We start from the raw sequence: 15,734 nt of genomic DNA on the forward strand, positions 1-15,734 counted from the left end.
TTTCTGGCATTTGGTAAAGTTTTGAGAAGATTTTGGGAATTTGGTGGGATGTTTGTGGAATGTTTTGGAAATTTCTGGAATTTGTTGATATTTTGAGGAGACTTGAAGAAATTTGAGGAGATTTTCTTAGATTGTGTGGAAATTTGCAAAGGTTTTTTGGGATGTTTCTGGAATTTGGTAGGGTTTTGAGAAGATTTAGGGAATTTGGTAAGGTTTCTCTGGAATTTTATGGATATTTTGGGAATGTTTTGGAATTTTCAGGAATCTGGTGAGATTTTGAAGAGACTTGAAGAATTTTGAGGGATTTTCTTTGATTGTGTTTACATTTGTAATGGTTTTTTTGGATGTTTCTGGAATTTGGTAGGGTTTTGAGAAGATTTAGGGAATTTTGTGGGGGGGATTTTTTGAATTTTGGGGGATTTTTCTGGATCTTTGTGGGATATGGATGAAAGTTGAAGAATTTTGAGGGATTTTTCTTCAATTGTGTGGAAATTTGTAAAGGTTTTGTGGGATGTTTGTGGAATTTGGCAGGGTTTTGAGAAGACTGGGAATTTTGTGGGAGGTTTCTGGAATTTTTGCGAGTTTTTTGGAATGTTGTAGAATTTTCTAGTATTTTGTAGGATTTGGGGGAGACTTGAATAATTTTCAGGAGATTTTCCTAGATTGTGTGAAATAATGTAAAGGTTTTGTGGGATGTTTCTTGTATTTTGAGGGATTTTGAAGTGACTTGAAGAATTTTGAGGGATTTTTCTTAGATTACGTGGAAATTTGTAAAGGTTTTGTGGGATGTTTCTGGAATTTGGTAGGGTTTTGAGAAGAGTTAGTGAATTTGGTAGTGTTTCTCTGGAGTTTTATAGATTTTTTTGGAATGGTGTGGAATTTTCTGGAATTTGGTGAGATTTTGAGGAGACTTGAAGAATTTTGAGAAGATTTTCTTAGATTTTGTGGAAATTTGTAAAGGTTTTTTGAGATGTTTCTGGAATTTGGTAGGATTTTGAGAAGATTTAGGGAATTTTGTGGGATGTTTGTGGAATTTTGTGGAAATTTCTTAAAGTTTTGTGGGATGTTTCTGGAATTTAGTAGGGTTTGGGGAAAATTTTGTGAATTTTGTGAGATTTCTCTATAATTTGTTGGTATTTTTGTTGAATTTTGTGGGGGTTTTTAATAATTTTGTGGGGTTTTTCTTTCATTTTGAGGAATTTGGAGGAGATTTTGTGGGATGTTTCTGGAATTTGTTGAGGTTTTGAGAAGATTTAGGGAGTTTTGTGGGATTTTTCTGCAACTTCGATGGATTTTTCTAGAATTTTGTGTGATTTTTATTGAATTTTGTGGAATTTTTCTGAGATTTTGTGGAGATTTGTGGAGATATTGTGAGATGCTTCTGGAATTTTGTAGGGTGTTGAGAAGATTCAGGTACTTTTGTGGCATTTTTCTGAAATTTCCTGGCATTTTTCTTGAATTTTTTGTAATATTGAGGAGATTTTGTGGGATATTTCTGGAATTTTGTGCGATTTTTGTGGAATTTTTTACATTTTTGAGGAGACATGAAGAATTTTGAGGTATATTTCTTCGACTTTGAGGAATTTTGTGGATATTTTGTGGGTAGTTTCTGGAATTTTATGTGATTTTTCTTGAATTTTTATGGGAATTTTAGACATTTTTGAGGGATTTTTCTGGTATTTTGTGGGATTTTTGAGAAATTTTTTGGGATTTTTAGGAGACTTGATAATTTTGGGGGATTTTTCTTAGATTTTGTGGAAATTGGAGGAGATTTTGTGGGATGTTTCTGGAATTTGGTAGGGTTTTGTGAAGAATTTTGTGGAATTTTGTGGGATTTTTCTTGAATTTTGTCATATGTTTCTGGAATTTTCAGGATTTTGAGGAGGTTTGGGGTATTTTGTGGTTTTTTTCTGGAGTTTTGCAGGATTTTGAGAACATTTGGGGGAATTTTTATGAAGATTTTCATGAATAAAACAGGGGAAAAAAAAGGTTAGAAGTGATTATATTTCACTAAACAAAGGTGAAACGCAAAACCATCCAAAGGGACCTTAACTCCGTGCTAAATCTGCATGGTTTGGCCTAGCATCAGCCAAATGGGGTTAAAGTCATCCCAAGGTGTCCAAAGTGCAAACAAAAATGGCATAAAATTGCCCAAACTGGTGTCAAACCCACTCCAAATGGCCTAAAATCACCCTTGAATCTCCCAAATGCGTGTAAGATCCACCCTGAGAGTAGCTGGTTTTGCCTCAAATCACCCAAAGGGCCCCAACATCACCCAAACTGGCCTGAAACACCCAAAAGTGATCTAAAATCACCTGAAAAGGGCTCGGTTTGACCAGTACCGGGACTGGGAGTGAGACTGAGATCGAGACTGAGACCGAGACTGAGACCTAAACTGGGCCTGAGACTGGGACTGAATCCAGCACCGGCACCGAGACTGGCACGGCTCCGGGACCGAGACTGAGACCGGGACCGGGACCAGCACTGGGATCGGCACCGGGATCAGCACCGGGATCACTCCAGAACCAGCACTGGGATCAGCACTGGGATCACTCCAGAACCAGCACTGGGATCAGCACCAGGACAGCTCTTGGAGCAGCACTGGGATCAGCACCGGGATTGCTCCAGGACCAGCACTGACACTGGAACAGGAACTGCTCCGAGGCCAAGACTGAGACCAGGACTGAAACCAGCACTGGCACCAGCACTGAGACTGGCACCGCTCTGGGACCAAGACCGAGACTGGGACTGAGAGTGAGATTGAGACAAAGACTGGGACTGGGAGCGCGCTGGGACCGACACTGGGACCACCACAGCTCCGGGACAGAGATCGACACCGGGACCGGAATCAGCTCTGGGATCGCTCCGGGACCACCATGTTCACTCCAGGCAGTTTTGGCTGTGCCCCCGGGCGAGACTGGGAGGGAACTGGGAGGGAACTGGGAGAGAACTGGGAGGGAACTGGGAGGGAACTGGGAGAGAGCTTTCAGCGGGGCGGGACCACCTCGGTTTGCATCGTTCCGGTGCAGCCATCCCGGTCCATGTGGTCCTGGTCCATGTGATCTGATCTCAATCTCTGGTGCTGATCCATATGGTCCCGGTCTGTGCAATCCCAGTCTGTGCAATCCCAGTCGGTGTGATCCCAGTCTGTGCAATCCCAGTCTGTGCAATCCCAGTCTGTATGATCCCGGTCTGTGCAATCCCAGTCTGTATGATCCCGGTCTGTGCAATCCCAGTCTGTGCAATCCCAGTCTGTGCAATCCCAGTCTGTGCAATCCCAGCCCATGGATCCCAGTCTGTGTGGTCCTGCATGGCATACACTCCAAGAGTCTGGAATTGCAGTTGCCAGCAAGGAAAAGATGTTCCTGCCCTTGAAGGCAAAGCTCTTGAGAAGGGGCCGAGAGCCAAGTGCAGCAAGATCTTACAGTGACATTTCCCTGCCAGCCCCCAGAACTTCACCCATGCTTGTTGTAGCTCCTGGATTGGGAATTAAATCAGGGAAGGGTTCTGGTGAGAGCTGCCCTGGGTGCAGGGAGACGCTGATGTCAGCGTTCAGGAACACACATAATCATAGATTGATTATATGCAGCTGCTTTATTGAAGTTCACGGGAACTAGGGGTATCAGCAACCCAAATCTAGCTCCATCATCTTTGTCCAAAGTGCACATATTTATACAATTTCAGCTGTAGCAGTAATCACTGTAACAACCTTATCAATATTGCTTCAATAATATTGCTTGATTAGCTTTATCAATATTGCTTCATGACAGTTAGCTCATCCTTGTACAAATATGTACAAATCTGATCTCTGGGTGGGTACCTTGGAATCCCCAAGTACCAGTTCCCGTTACCGTAAACATTTCAGCTTGCTAGACCATCCCTAATACCAGACATTCTTGCAGCCTATTTCTACATGATTTTAAGAAACATTTTCGGAAACATTTAACTCCATAGTAACACGGCTGTGACTGCTGTGGTGTCACAGAGAGTGGAACACTGGGGCTGTCACTGCTCTGGTGTCACAGACATGGGAACACTGGGGGTGTCACTGCTGAGGTGTGTGATAGATTGACATTTAAGAAAAAAAGACAAACAGCTAAAGATATTAAGGTTGCTGGAGGCTGGTGGGAGCCAGCCTGGCCTATAACTGGTCATTTATGAGAATTGACAGTAGTTTTGACCATTGAAAAGTGATATCAACCTGTGAACATCACCCTTTAAAACTTAAGCCTGGGAATTTCTCTTTCTCTTTGGTTTCTGGATTTTGAAGAGGTAAGAGGGCTCTGGTTCAGCCTCCTCCCCCACAGGCCAGACAAGGCCACAGGGGGAGCGGGACTGGCCAGAGTTCTGCAGTTCCTGGCGAGGGATGGAGACTGTGAAGTAACAGGAGCCCCTTCCCAGAGGGAAGTACTCCCATCTGTCCTACTGGTCTGGCCTTAATGTAAATCTTTGAGTTCATCAAAGGGTCATTGCTAAACAAAACTTTTTGCCTGCTGACATTGCTGGTCATGTTCTGTCCCATGAGATGCTCTTGATGGTTGCCTCTTTTCCTGGGCATGGCACTGGAGGAGGTCCAGGCCCAGGTGATGCCACTGAAGGAAATGTGCCCTCAGCCCAGGGACACTCAACACAGACTCCCCCAGCCCCTCGGGGCCCCGCCGCTGGTCACAGCAGCCCCTGCCTGGCTCCTGCCTGCCCACACCGTGGTCAGCCCCGCCTGCTCCTGGACATAGAGCTCAGCCAGGGCTGGTGCTGTGTGGGCTTTGCTGGTGGTACCAGCCAGACACTGGGGTGAGAGCTCCATCTCTTTATTGGAACAGAAGAGCTGTGTCAGGCCCTGCCCTGGCAGGAGGGACCCACCTTCAGTCCAGGCCACAGAGCAGGGCGGGTCCCTTCAGGGACACAGGGCCTTGCTTTGGGTGGTGGCAGCATCTGCACAGCAGCAAGCTGGTAAGGCAGCTGTGACAGGGACATCACGTATGGGCATGGAGATGTGAAATGTGTGGTACAGGTGTCCCTGAGGGAGGTGTTGGCCTTTCCTGTGAAGCTGCAGAGGGGAACCTGTTGAGAGAGGAGATGGCTGAGGCCCCAGCTGCAGCTGGCACACAGGGACTCTCTTGCACACTGGGAGATTCTCACTGTGCTCAAAGTTTCCCTCTGAAGACTAAGAGGTGAATGTGGATGGGCTTAGCAACTGGTCTGCAGGCCAAACAATTGAGGTAGCAAAAGAAGAAATTGAGAAAATACAAGTTTATCCATAGTGAGGATGAAAAGAAGGTCATTAGCATGGAAACCAATAAAAAGGGACATAAAGCGGTATTTGCAGTTATGTAATACCTGCCTTAGAGGCAGCATACGTGCCTTAATAATCTCTTGTAAACTCTTGACAATTTATTGTTGATGTCAATTGCTTTGTACCAATAAAATACATTAAGCCATTGCGTTGCCCAATGAATATAATGAGCTGTTTTGATGTAACTAATGACTTAAGATTATGCTTTGTTAAGTGAATAAAAGTTGACAACACTTTGTAATGAAAAAGAAGCCATTGTAGTCTCTGCACAAGTGTGTGTCGTGTATCCGTCTCAAGTGACAGGTGAGAAATTCAAAAATGCCTTTGAAAAATCCTAAACTACTATGGAAATTTAGAAGAAATATTTGTGGATTACTTTCTAAAAAAAAAAAAAAAAATAAAAAATAAAAAAAAAATTAAACATTCCTAAGAACTTTTTACTTCTAAAAATGAAAAACAAAGATAACATGGTGGTCCATGCCTGGCTGCTACTGGCAGAGCAAGAAGCTGATAATGCAGCTTTGGTGGGGACAACAGACACTGACTTGGAGATGCAGGAAGACAGGTGTAGTTCTCCCTGATTGAAGCCTTTGGCCAGTCTTCTGAAGATGCAGAGGTGCTCCTGTGGAGAAGGGAGGCGGCTGTTGCCTCCAGCTTCCGCTGGAACTCAGGGACCCTCCTGCACAGCAGGACCCAGATTGGCCAAGGCTCCCCAGCACGGCTGGAGCTGCTGGCACAGCTTGGCCCAGCTGGACAGCTGCCCCCCTAGGCCCCCGTGGGCAGGGGATGGCTCAGGGCAGGGTCCCTGCAGTCTGCTTTTCAAAGGCAATCTTACCACCACTCTTTCTCCTGCCCACCTTGTTTTCCCTCTGCCTGGAGCTCCTAGGGCTGCTCCTGGCCAAGAATAATAATCACTGCTTATTCTGTCAGGAAAGGGACATTGAGAAGTTGTCACCAGCATGCACCATGACCTTCACAATATGATTGACCAGGACTGCACGTCAATCCATATCTCAGTGCCAGTCTGGATGGGAGTACAGATCAGAAGCATTTTCATGGTGTGCTGGGCTCCTCATCCTGTTTAGGGAACGAGGCACTGCAAGGAGGTCCTCAGTGGCAGAGAAGCCACTGCCTGAGATGTAACCCCGGGTGCCTCCTGTGGCTCAGGGAGCGGCTGTGGTTGTAAAGGTGTGTTTGTCTGCAGCACAGAGCCAGGGCTTAGTGAGGCCCTTGCTATGCCTCGGGCACGGCTCGGCAGTCCCATTGGGCCCGGGGCCTCAGCCCTCCCTGTCGGGGCTGACCTGGCCTGGCCCAGCCACGGGACGGGCCCAACAAGGGCGCAGCGGGTCCAGAGGCCTGGCCTGGCCCAGGTCCCCAAGGGATGGGCTCCATTTGCCTGCCTGACACGCAGGCCAGCCTGAGGCTTTGCAGGAAGATTCCTGCCAGCTTTGCACAATCTCCACTGAGAGTGTCCCTTTGCTGAGAAGACTGACAAACCCCTCTAGTTTAACCCTACTGCACACCTCATGAGGGATCTCTGCAAATCTTAGGAGACCATAAATATTCCTTTGTGCCTCATGAGGGATCTCTGCAAACCTTGGCAGAGACCCCAAAATATCCCTTGTTCCTCACAGGGAATCTGTGCACACCTTTTGAGAGACCCCAAAATAACCTTGTGTGCCTCACAAAAGAATCCAGCCCCTGGCCCACTTCAGGAAGGACTCGGCTCCTCTGCAGGCCTTGATGGCAACGACTAAATGGTCACATAAATCATGAGGAACTCAAGCCCCCTGCCAGTCTTACAGCGTTCTCCAGTCACCTGTAGCCATAAAAGTGACCCCAATTCCCCTAAGAATTTCAAGAGGAAACCCCAGCCACATGCACCACTTACAAAAGACCCAAATGCATGCCTGTCTTACTGGAAAACACAACACCCTGTCCGTGTGCCTCACAATGGACCCCAATCATCTGGCAGCCTTACAGGGGTCCCCCATCACCTGCATGCCATAGAAAATCCAGGTGTGCCATTAACACTAACCAACAGTATGTTCCATGACAGAAACCTCTCCAGTGCCTTTCTGAGAATTGGGAACACGTTGTGGTGCCAGCTGCATCTGTGGGAGCCATGGGCAGCGTGAGTCTGTGCTGTGCTCCACTGCTGAGCTGGCAGCATGGTGGGTATTCCTTCCAGAAATTCCAGGATATTCCCTGTTTTCCCCAGGTCTGGGGCCTGCAGGTACCTTGCCACCCCTTGGCATAGGCTGTGCTGCCCAACAAAGCCCAGAAGGCCGAGAGGAGAGCCTGAGGGCAGCAGGAAGAAGCTCCTGCTCTAGAACTGAGGGAGTTCTTCCAGAAGCAAAGATTGTGAATTTAAGCTATTTGCACTGTGCTCAAAGTTTGCCTCTGAAGACTAAGTGGTGAGCTTGTCAGTAATCCCAGAAAATATCCGGAAAAATATTTTATGCAATTTTTTTGGATTAGGTCCAAATCTCCAGTGGGAAAAGAGCCTCCCCAGTATGCTGGGTGTCTTGGGGTGTCTTAGTTCTTCCTAGAGTAAACATTACCAATTAAACGCAATTTAATGTTTTATTGAAGAAATGGAAAAAATGTTCCAGAATTCTAAAACTACTTTGAAAAACATGTTACTAGTCTGGAAAAATAGAAGAAACATTTGGGGACTTCTTTCTACCAAAAAAAAATTTAAATATTTCCAATAATTTCTAATTTCTAAAAATGGAAAACAAAGATATGCCCCATGCCCGGCTGCTGCCTGCCCAGCCAAGGCTGTGGCCAGCCAAGCAGCTGCACCAGTGCTGGTGGTACCAGCCAGACCCCAAAGCAGAAGCCCAAAGATGTTGCTCAAGCCCTTCCCTGGCAGGAGGGGCCCACATTCAGGCCTGGCCAGGCACCAGGGCCAGCACCTTCAGGGACAGAGGGCCCTGTTTTGGGTGGTGGTGGCACAGCAATAAGCTGATAATACAGCTGTGGCAGGGACAATGGACACTGGCTTGAAGATGGAGGAAGACAGGTGCAGGTCTCCCAGACTAACATGTTTGGCAGGACTTGTGAAGCTGCAGAGGCACTCCTGTTGAGAGAAGAGGCAGCTGAGGCCCCCAGATGCCATGGGCACACAGGGACCCTCCTGCACAGCAGGACCCAGAGCGGCCAAGGCTCCCCAGCACAGCTGGAGCTCCTGGAACACCTTGGCCCAGCTGGACAGCTGCCCCTCAAGGCCCCGGCGAGCAGGGGGTGGCTCTGGGCAGGGTACCTAGCAGGAGCAGGCCCCAGAGCGCCTCTGCCTTTCAAGTCCCTGCTCTTTCTCCTGCCCACCTTGCTTTGCCTCTGCCTGCTGCTCCTGGGGCTGCTCTTGGCCAGGCAGCCTCAGTGGGAGCCAGCACTGGCTGCAGCCTGAGTGGGCTCCCCAGGACAAGACCCCGCAATTAAGAGGCCAATGAAAGGCCTGGGCAGCTGCAGAAATCTCAGCAGAGTTATTTGGGCAACCACTGATTACCCACAAGTGCACAGCAGCCTCACTGAGAATCTTTGCTGTCTACAGTAGGGTTTCAAAAGAAGCTGTTTGAGGGAAAGATGAATGAAATACTCACCGTTTTGTCTTCCAGACATACCAGATTCCAACACAGCATAAAATGAAGAAAAGCAGCAAAAAAAGCCGGCCTGCCATTAATCCTAGCCAACAGAGTGTTCCCTGACAGCAACCTCTTCTGATGCCCTTCTGGGAATCGGGAACTTGTGTTGTGCCGACTGCATCTGCAGGAGCAATGGGCAGTAAGAGCCTGTGCTGTGCTCCACTGCTGAGCTGGCAGCATGGTGGGTACCTCCAGGATATTCCCTGTTTCCCCCAGAGCTGGAGCCTGCAGGCACCTTGCCACCCCTTGGCACAGGCTCTGCCACCCAATAAAACCCAGAAAGCCGAGAGGAGAGCTCGGGGACAGCGCAGCTGCTTGGGCAGTGGCTCCTTCCAGGGACACGGGCCAAATCCATCCCTGAGCAGCCACTGCCACCCCTGACTCTCCCTGCTCTGTGACAGCTCCCCCAGCCCAAGGGGACAGAGCCAGGCCCTGTAAGGGGCCAGTGCAGCCCCTGCCCAGTTGGGAGCCAGGGCTGGCTGTGGCTCTGGGCTCGTGGCAGGGCTCCCACTCAGGGCTGTTCCTGCGTCTTGGGCCTCTGGATGCTTAGGGCCAGCTCCAGGAGCAGCTGCAGTGGGATGGACATCGGTGCACGAGTCCCATTTCCCAGGGGCTGGGAATGAGCTCCAGAGGCCTGGAAGCCGCGGCGCCTCCAGCTTTTGCTGCTGCCAGGCTGTGCAAGGAGAGGCCCTGTGGGAAGAGCTGCTGGCACACAGCCCCATCGAGGGCTGAGCCCAGCACAGCAATTACCTCCTGTGCCTGGGCCCACGCCTGCAATTGCCTCCTTTCCTTCAGGAAATGCTGCCTTCCATAGAGCCTCTCTGTCCATCGCTTGAGAAAGGAAGAGGCACAGCTGGATCAGATGGAACTATCACATAGCAGGGAAGTGGCCTCTTCAGGAGGCAGTGGTTGTCAAAGACATGGAAGAGGATCAGGAAAAGGCCCAGGCTCTCTCTTGTCCAAACCACCACCTCTCCTAATCTGCTTGGAGAACAGGAAGTTACAGAGGATCTCAAGGTGTGCATGGCCCATAGTGCAGTTTAGGCAGCCTGCCTGCTGATGCCAAATGCCTTCCTGCAGAGGCTGGGGAGAAACCGCATCCAGGCCAGGCTGGGAAACATCCCTGCAAGGCTTGAAAGCAGCAGCAGGGCAGTGAGGCTGCCATGGATCCCTTCCCATGGCATGGCATGGCATGTCCAGAGAAAGCCCCCAGCTGCTGAGTCTCAGGAAAGGCTGAGGGAAATGTACCCACCATGCCCTTTGAGCAGTTCCTTCTCTATTTCTTTCAGGATGTGGTGTGACTCAAGTGATTCTTTCTGTCCTGTGGCTTTGTTCTTCCCTCTCAGAGGACCTTAACAAAAAATAGTTCCATTTCCCAGGAATGGGTCCCAAAAAAACAGGGGTCAACCTGTGGGTTCAGCAGGGACACACTACTCACCCCTGCGATGAGAGCCGAGCTTGTGGGCAGTAATCAGCAAAGGAGCTGAGAAAGTCCTCCCTGCAGACACACCTGTAACTCAACAGTCACAGAAGCGTCTGTCACCTGGTTTCTACCAGGTTGTCAATGATTATTCCCTGTTGGGACACGGAGAACATACCTGCAGGAGACTCCAATGGCTTCAAAACTTTATGCAGCCAATCTAATGGAGAAGCCTTCCTAGGAACCTCATCTGGAAGGGAGGACAGATGTAAACCTTTTTCAGGGTGTGCTGGGATCACTTTCAGCCTTAGGGAACTGGGCACTGCCAGGGGGTTGGGTAAGACCATGGGAGCCAGATGTCAGTGGACATGGAGAAAGCTGTAGAGGGGCCTGGGGAGCTCTGGGCTGGCTCCTGGTCACTCTTTCCATGCCCTGTGCAACATCCCTGAAGGGTGGGCACTCCCCAGTAGCAGAGATGGCAGCTCAAGTCTCAGCAGGGCTCAGGCCCAGGGGCACAGCAATTACCTCCTGGGACTGTGCCTGGCATGGCCTCCCTTCCTGCAGCAGAGGCTGCCCATGAGCCACTGCTTCCTCTGGGAAACGCCACCTTCAGCACAGCCTCTTTGTCCACTTCTGCAGAAAGGGGCAGCTGGATCAGATGGCAGCATTCCCCACTGGGGGAGGTGGCATCTTCAGGAGGCAATGCTTGTCAAAGACTTGGTTAAGGACCAGGATATCATATAAACTTTTGGGATTGGCCAGAGCCCTCCCTTCTCCAAACAGCTGCCATTTTTGATCTACCCAGAGACCGGGGAATCCTACAAGACCTCAGTGTGGGCATGGCCTATGCTTCAGTTTGGGCTCCCTGTCAGCTGATGCCAAATGCCTTCCTGCAGAGGCTGGGGAGAAGCTGCAGCAGGCCAGGCTGGGAAACAGTCCTGCAGGCCATGAAAGCAGCAGTGGGGCAGTGAGGCTGACATGGATCCCTTGCCTCTGTGTTGGGCACTGCATGTCCAGATGTGCAGAGAAAGCCCCTGGCTACTGAGTCTCAGGAGAAGGCTAAGGGATGCAGACCCACATTGTCCTCCCTGCAGAATTTTCTTCAGCATTTGCCTCATGGGTTTGGATGGCTCATGTGGTATCATAACTCCTGTAGCTTTGCTATTTCCTCTTGGAGGACCTTAGAGCAAAATAGTTCAATTTCGCAGGAATGGATCCCAGAACGCTAATGCTCAGCCTGTGGGATCAGCAAGGACACAATACTCACCCCTCTGATGGGAGCCAGGCTTGTGTGCAGCAACCAACCCAGGAGCTGAAAAAGTCCTCCCTGCAGACACACCTGTAACTCAACAGCCACAGAAGCTTCTGTCATGTCTGCTGATCTGCACAGGCAGCACTGAGCTGCAGGAGCGATGAGGGGATCACACAGGGTGAGGACACACACGTGCACAGCTCTGTCCTGGCACCTGCAGCGATGCCACCCTGGCCAAGCTTTAGTCTCTGAGCTGGCAGCTCTTCCCAGGGGGAAAGGCCTTATGCTCACCATCTTCCAGAGCATTCGTTCTGGGTGTGGGTTGAGAAGCCAGATCACCTTCACCAAGAGGCTTGGCTGCAAAGAAAGGCAGGAGAGAAGTGCTCCAATGGCACTGTAGGAGATCCTCAGGCTCCCTGGGTCCAGCAAAGGAGGTGTGCAAGGCACAGCCCTGGGACACAGCCCTGGGCCCGGCCCCTTCCCTCTCTGATCTTCTCCGTGGCTGTACAGAGCACACAGGGAAGGAGACACTGATATTGCACATGGGAAGAGATTGATGCCTAAATTCACCTTCCTCCCACTGGCAGTGACCTGTGGGATCCCTCAGGGCTCTAGAAGGGAGCAGGGCAAGGTTTCCAGATCCCATCAAGCCTGAGATTATGTTAAGAGATATAGCACATGAGTGAGCTCTTGCCACCTTGTCATTGCTTGTTCTGTCAGTAAAGGGAATAGAAGAATTTGCCTCCAGCATTCTCCAAGATATTCAAAGTATCATTCAGTAGCACTTCCAAATAATTAAGGTTGTGTTCCAAATCTAGAAGGGAGCACAGATCAGAACTGTTTTCATGGTGTGCTAAGATCCCCTTCTACCTTAGGGAACTGGGCAGTGCAAGGGAGTCACACTAAGGCTGTGGGTGCCAGATGTCAGTGGACATGGCCACAGCTGCAGAGGGGTCTGGGGGCTCTGGGCTGGCTCCTGGTCACTCTCCGCCCTCTTTGCAGGCCCTGTGCAGCATCCCTGGGAGAGGTTGCTGGAGCAGCCCAGGCCCCACTGGGGTCCTCTCTCTGCCACAGCTGAAAGAATTGTAAAAGCAATGGGGAAGAGCTACAGCAGACAGTGCCACAACTGTCCCTCAGGACCTCCCTCCCTCCTGCCCACGTTCTGCTGGGACAGCTCTCCCATCCCATAGAGACAGAGCCAGGCTCTTTCAGGATATAGTGGAGCCTTGCTCTCCCCCTCTGCCTATTCCCCACCATGGGCACTCCTTTGCAGCCACTGCCAGGTTTTGGGACCTGTCTCCCATGGAGGGACCCCAGCAGGACTGCTCACTAGCCAAGTGCCCTGAGCCTGCTGGGGATAATTCCATTGGGCTGTGCTGGTCTTGTCCAGGCTGTGTCCACACTGCCAAGCAGTAGACAAGCAGCTCAAGTCTCAGCAGGGCTCAGGCCCAGGGGCACAGCAATTACCTCCTGGGACTGTGCCTGGCATGGCCTCCCTTCCTGCAGCAGAGGCTGCCCATGAGCCACTGCTTCCTCCGGGAAACACCACCTTCAGCACAGCTCTTTGGTCCTTCTCTGAAAAAAAATAAATTGTACACCTGAATCAGATGGAACCTTTCCCCATTGGGGAGGTGGCATATTCAGGAGGCAATGCTTATCAAAGGAAACCATATAAACTTTTGGGATTGGCCAGGGCCCTCCTTTCTCCAAACAAACACCATTTCTGGTCCACCCTGAGACTGGGAAAGTGCAGAAGATCTCAGGGTGGGCATGGCCAGTGGTGCAGTTTGGGAAACCTGTCAGCTAATGCCAAATCCCTTTCTGCAGTCTGGGGAGAAGCTGCAGCCAGGCCAGGCTGGGAAACAGCCCTGCAGGCCATGAAAGCAGCAGTGAGGCTGCCATGGATCCCTTCCCGCTGTGGTGAGCACTGCATGTCCAGATGTGCAGAGAAAGTCTCCACCTGCTGAGTCTCTGGAAAGGTTGAGGGACATGGACCCACCTTGCCCTCCCTGCAGCATTTCCTTCAGCATTTGCCTCATGGGTTTGGCTGGCTCATGGGGTTTCATAACTCCTGTAGCTTTGTTCCTCCCCCTCGGAGGACCTTGACAGCAAGTAGTTCCATTTCTCAGGAAGGGACCCCAGAAAACCAGTGCTCAGCCTGTGGGGTCAGGAGGGACACACCACTCACCCCTCTGATGGGAGCCAGGCTTGTGTTCAGCAACCAACCCAGGAGCTGGGAAAGTCCTCCCTGCAGACACACCTGTAACTAAACAGCCACAGAAGCTTCTGTCATCACTGCCAGCTGGACAAGCTTTAAGGTTCTGAGCTGGCAGCTTTCCCAGGGGGAAAGGCCTTGACCTACCCTCACCATCTCCCAAGGGCTGAGTCCTGGACATGGGTTGGGAAGCTGGATCGCCTTCAACAATAGGTTCAGCTGCAAGGAAAGGCAGGACAGAACAGGTCCTGGACAGTGCTCATGATTCTCCTTCAGGCTGGAGGGGCAGTGAGTGCACCTGGCTGATTTCTGCCCTTCAAGGCACTCCCTCATCTCTGCCTTCCACCCAGGAGCAGGGGCAGGGAGACCACGTGCCTGCAGTTGCCCCACACCAGGATAGAAGAAGTTTCTTGAATGGCAGTCAGGGGAGAAAGGACACCCTGGAACTGCCAGCAGCTCTGAACTGAGCCCCAGGCAGGGCCAGGGCTTGGCAGCAGTAGCTCAGGCTTCCTGGGGCTGGAAAAGGAGCCATGCAAGGCACAGCCCCAGGGCACAGCCCTAGGCCCAGCCCCTTCCCTCTCTGTTCTTCTCTGTGGCTGCACAGAGCACACGGAAGGAGACACTGGCATTGCACACAGGAAGAGGATTGACATCTAAATGCACCTCCCTCCCACTGACAGCAATGCTGTGGGATCACTCAGGGCTCCAGAAGAGAGCAGGGCAACTTTTCCAGAATCCATCAAGCCTAAGATTATGTTAAGAGATAATGGTACACGAGGGAGCTCTTGCCACACTGACACCGATTATTCTCTCAGGAAAAGCACATTGAGAACTTGCCTCCAGCATTCTCCAAGTGTTTCAAGCTGTTATCCAAGAGGGCATCCAGATAATGCAAGTTACAATCCCAATCTAGAAGGGAGCACAGATCAGAAACATTCCCATGATGTGCTGGGATCCCCTTCTGTTTTAGGGAACTGGGAACTGCAAGGGGGTCAGGTAAGGCCATGGGAGCCAGATGTCAATGGACATGGCCAAAGGTGCAGAAAGGCTTGGGGAGCTCTGGGCTGGCTCTGGTCACTCTCCACCCTCTTTGTAGGCCCCATGCAACATCCGTGGAGAGGCAGCAGAACCAGCCCAGAGCCCCTTGAGACTCTCTCCCTCCCACAGAGGAAACCCTCCCTTAAGCCCTGGGGAAAACCATCCCCAATGCTTCCCAGGGAGAAGGAAGTGCTGTCCCAGGAAAGGGAAGCCAGGCCCTGGGCCCACCTGCTCCCTGTGCTCGCCACGGAGCAGCCTGGGCAGCCCTGTCAGGCAGGGCCACTGCCAGGAGGAGCAGGAGGAAGAGGCGCAGAGCAAAGGCCATGGTGCCTTGCCCACTGCCAGTCCTGCAGCTCTTGCTGCCACCACTGTCCTGACACCGCTGTCCCAATGTCAGCACCGCTGCTGCCGCCACCGCTGCTGCCACAACAGTCATGGTCAAGGACTGACGGCTTGGTCCTTGTGGTGCTGTGCAACCACAGGGCTCTGGGACCTCTGTGACCTCAGAGCCTGCTGTCACCTCAGCCTGCTGTCACCCCAGAGACTGCTGTGACCTCATGGCCTTGGCTGTACCCCCTGAGTGTTCTCCCATCTGTACTCCAATCTGTACTGGACTGATTGTAAATCTTTGACTTCATCAAAGGGTCATTGCTAAACAAAACCTTGGTTTTGCCTGCTGACATTGCTGGTCATGTTCTGTCCCAGGAGATGCTCTTGATGGTTGCCTCTTTTCCTGGGCATGGCACTGGAGGAGGTCCAGGCCCAGGTGATGCCACTGAAGGAAATGTGCCCTCAGCCCAGGGACACTCAACACAGACTCCCCCAGCCCCTCGGGGCCTCACTGCTGGTCACGGCATCCCCTGCCTGGC

General features: G+C 51.1%; 2 protein-coding genes across 5 annotated transcripts in view; one reads left to right on the forward strand and one right to left on the reverse strand.

Annotated features, from left to right (window-relative positions):
- Positions 1-15,734, forward strand: part of LOC111944947 (uncharacterized) — a 225,502-nt gene that overhangs the window by 166,504 nt on the left and 43,264 nt on the right.
- LOC147647064 (uncharacterized) lies at positions 7,861-15,356 on the reverse strand. Of its 4 annotated transcripts, XM_086872660.1 has the most exons (14): positions 15,094-15,356; positions 14,665-14,736; positions 13,975-14,046; positions 13,801-13,878; positions 13,612-13,713; positions 13,080-13,187; positions 11,904-11,969; positions 11,628-11,699; positions 10,539-10,610; positions 10,379-10,450; positions 10,193-10,291; positions 9,691-9,921; positions 8,899-9,061; positions 7,861-8,378 (listed from the first exon to the last, which is right to left on the reverse strand). In XM_086872660.1, exons 1-12 carry the CDS (start codon positions 15,299-15,301, stop codon positions 9,917-9,919), a joined length of 1,026 nt encoding a protein of 341 aa, XP_086728786.1. In that variant the 5' UTR covers positions 15,302-15,356; the 3' UTR covers positions 7,861-8,378; positions 8,899-9,061; positions 9,691-9,916. The 4 variants fall into 4 exon arrangements, with proteins under 4 accessions (XP_086728786.1, XP_086728787.1, XP_086728785.1 ...); XM_086872661.1 differs by lacking the exon at positions 13,612-13,713 and having other exon boundaries at positions 15,094-15,321; XM_086872659.1 differs by lacking the exon at positions 13,612-13,713 and having other exon boundaries at positions 9,691-9,771; positions 15,094-15,312.

Source organism: Cyanistes caeruleus, unplaced genomic scaffold, assembly GCF_971803275.1.
Source record: "Cyanistes caeruleus unplaced genomic scaffold, bCyaCae1.hap1.1 HAP1_SCAFFOLD_69, whole genome shotgun sequence".
Taxonomy (NCBI): Eukaryota; Metazoa; Chordata; class Aves; order Passeriformes; family Paridae; genus Cyanistes; species Cyanistes caeruleus.

What these genes read in the sequence shown, in the direction of transcription:
- LOC147647064 (XM_086872659.1), bottom strand. Translation starts at nt 15,301, where the DNA reads ATGACTGTTGTGGCAGCAGCGGTGGCGGCAGCAGCGGTGCTGACATTG. An exon ending in AACGAATGCTCTGGAAGATG is followed by an intron (nt 11,700 to 11,903) that starts GTGAGCATAAGG and finishes GTTGAGTTACAG; the next exon opens with GTGTGTCTGCAGGGAGGACT. An exon ending in TATGTCTGGAAGACAAAACG is followed by an intron (nt 8,379 to 8,898) that starts GTGAGTATTTCA and finishes TTCTCTCAACAG; the next exon opens with GAGTGCCTCTGCAGCTTCAC.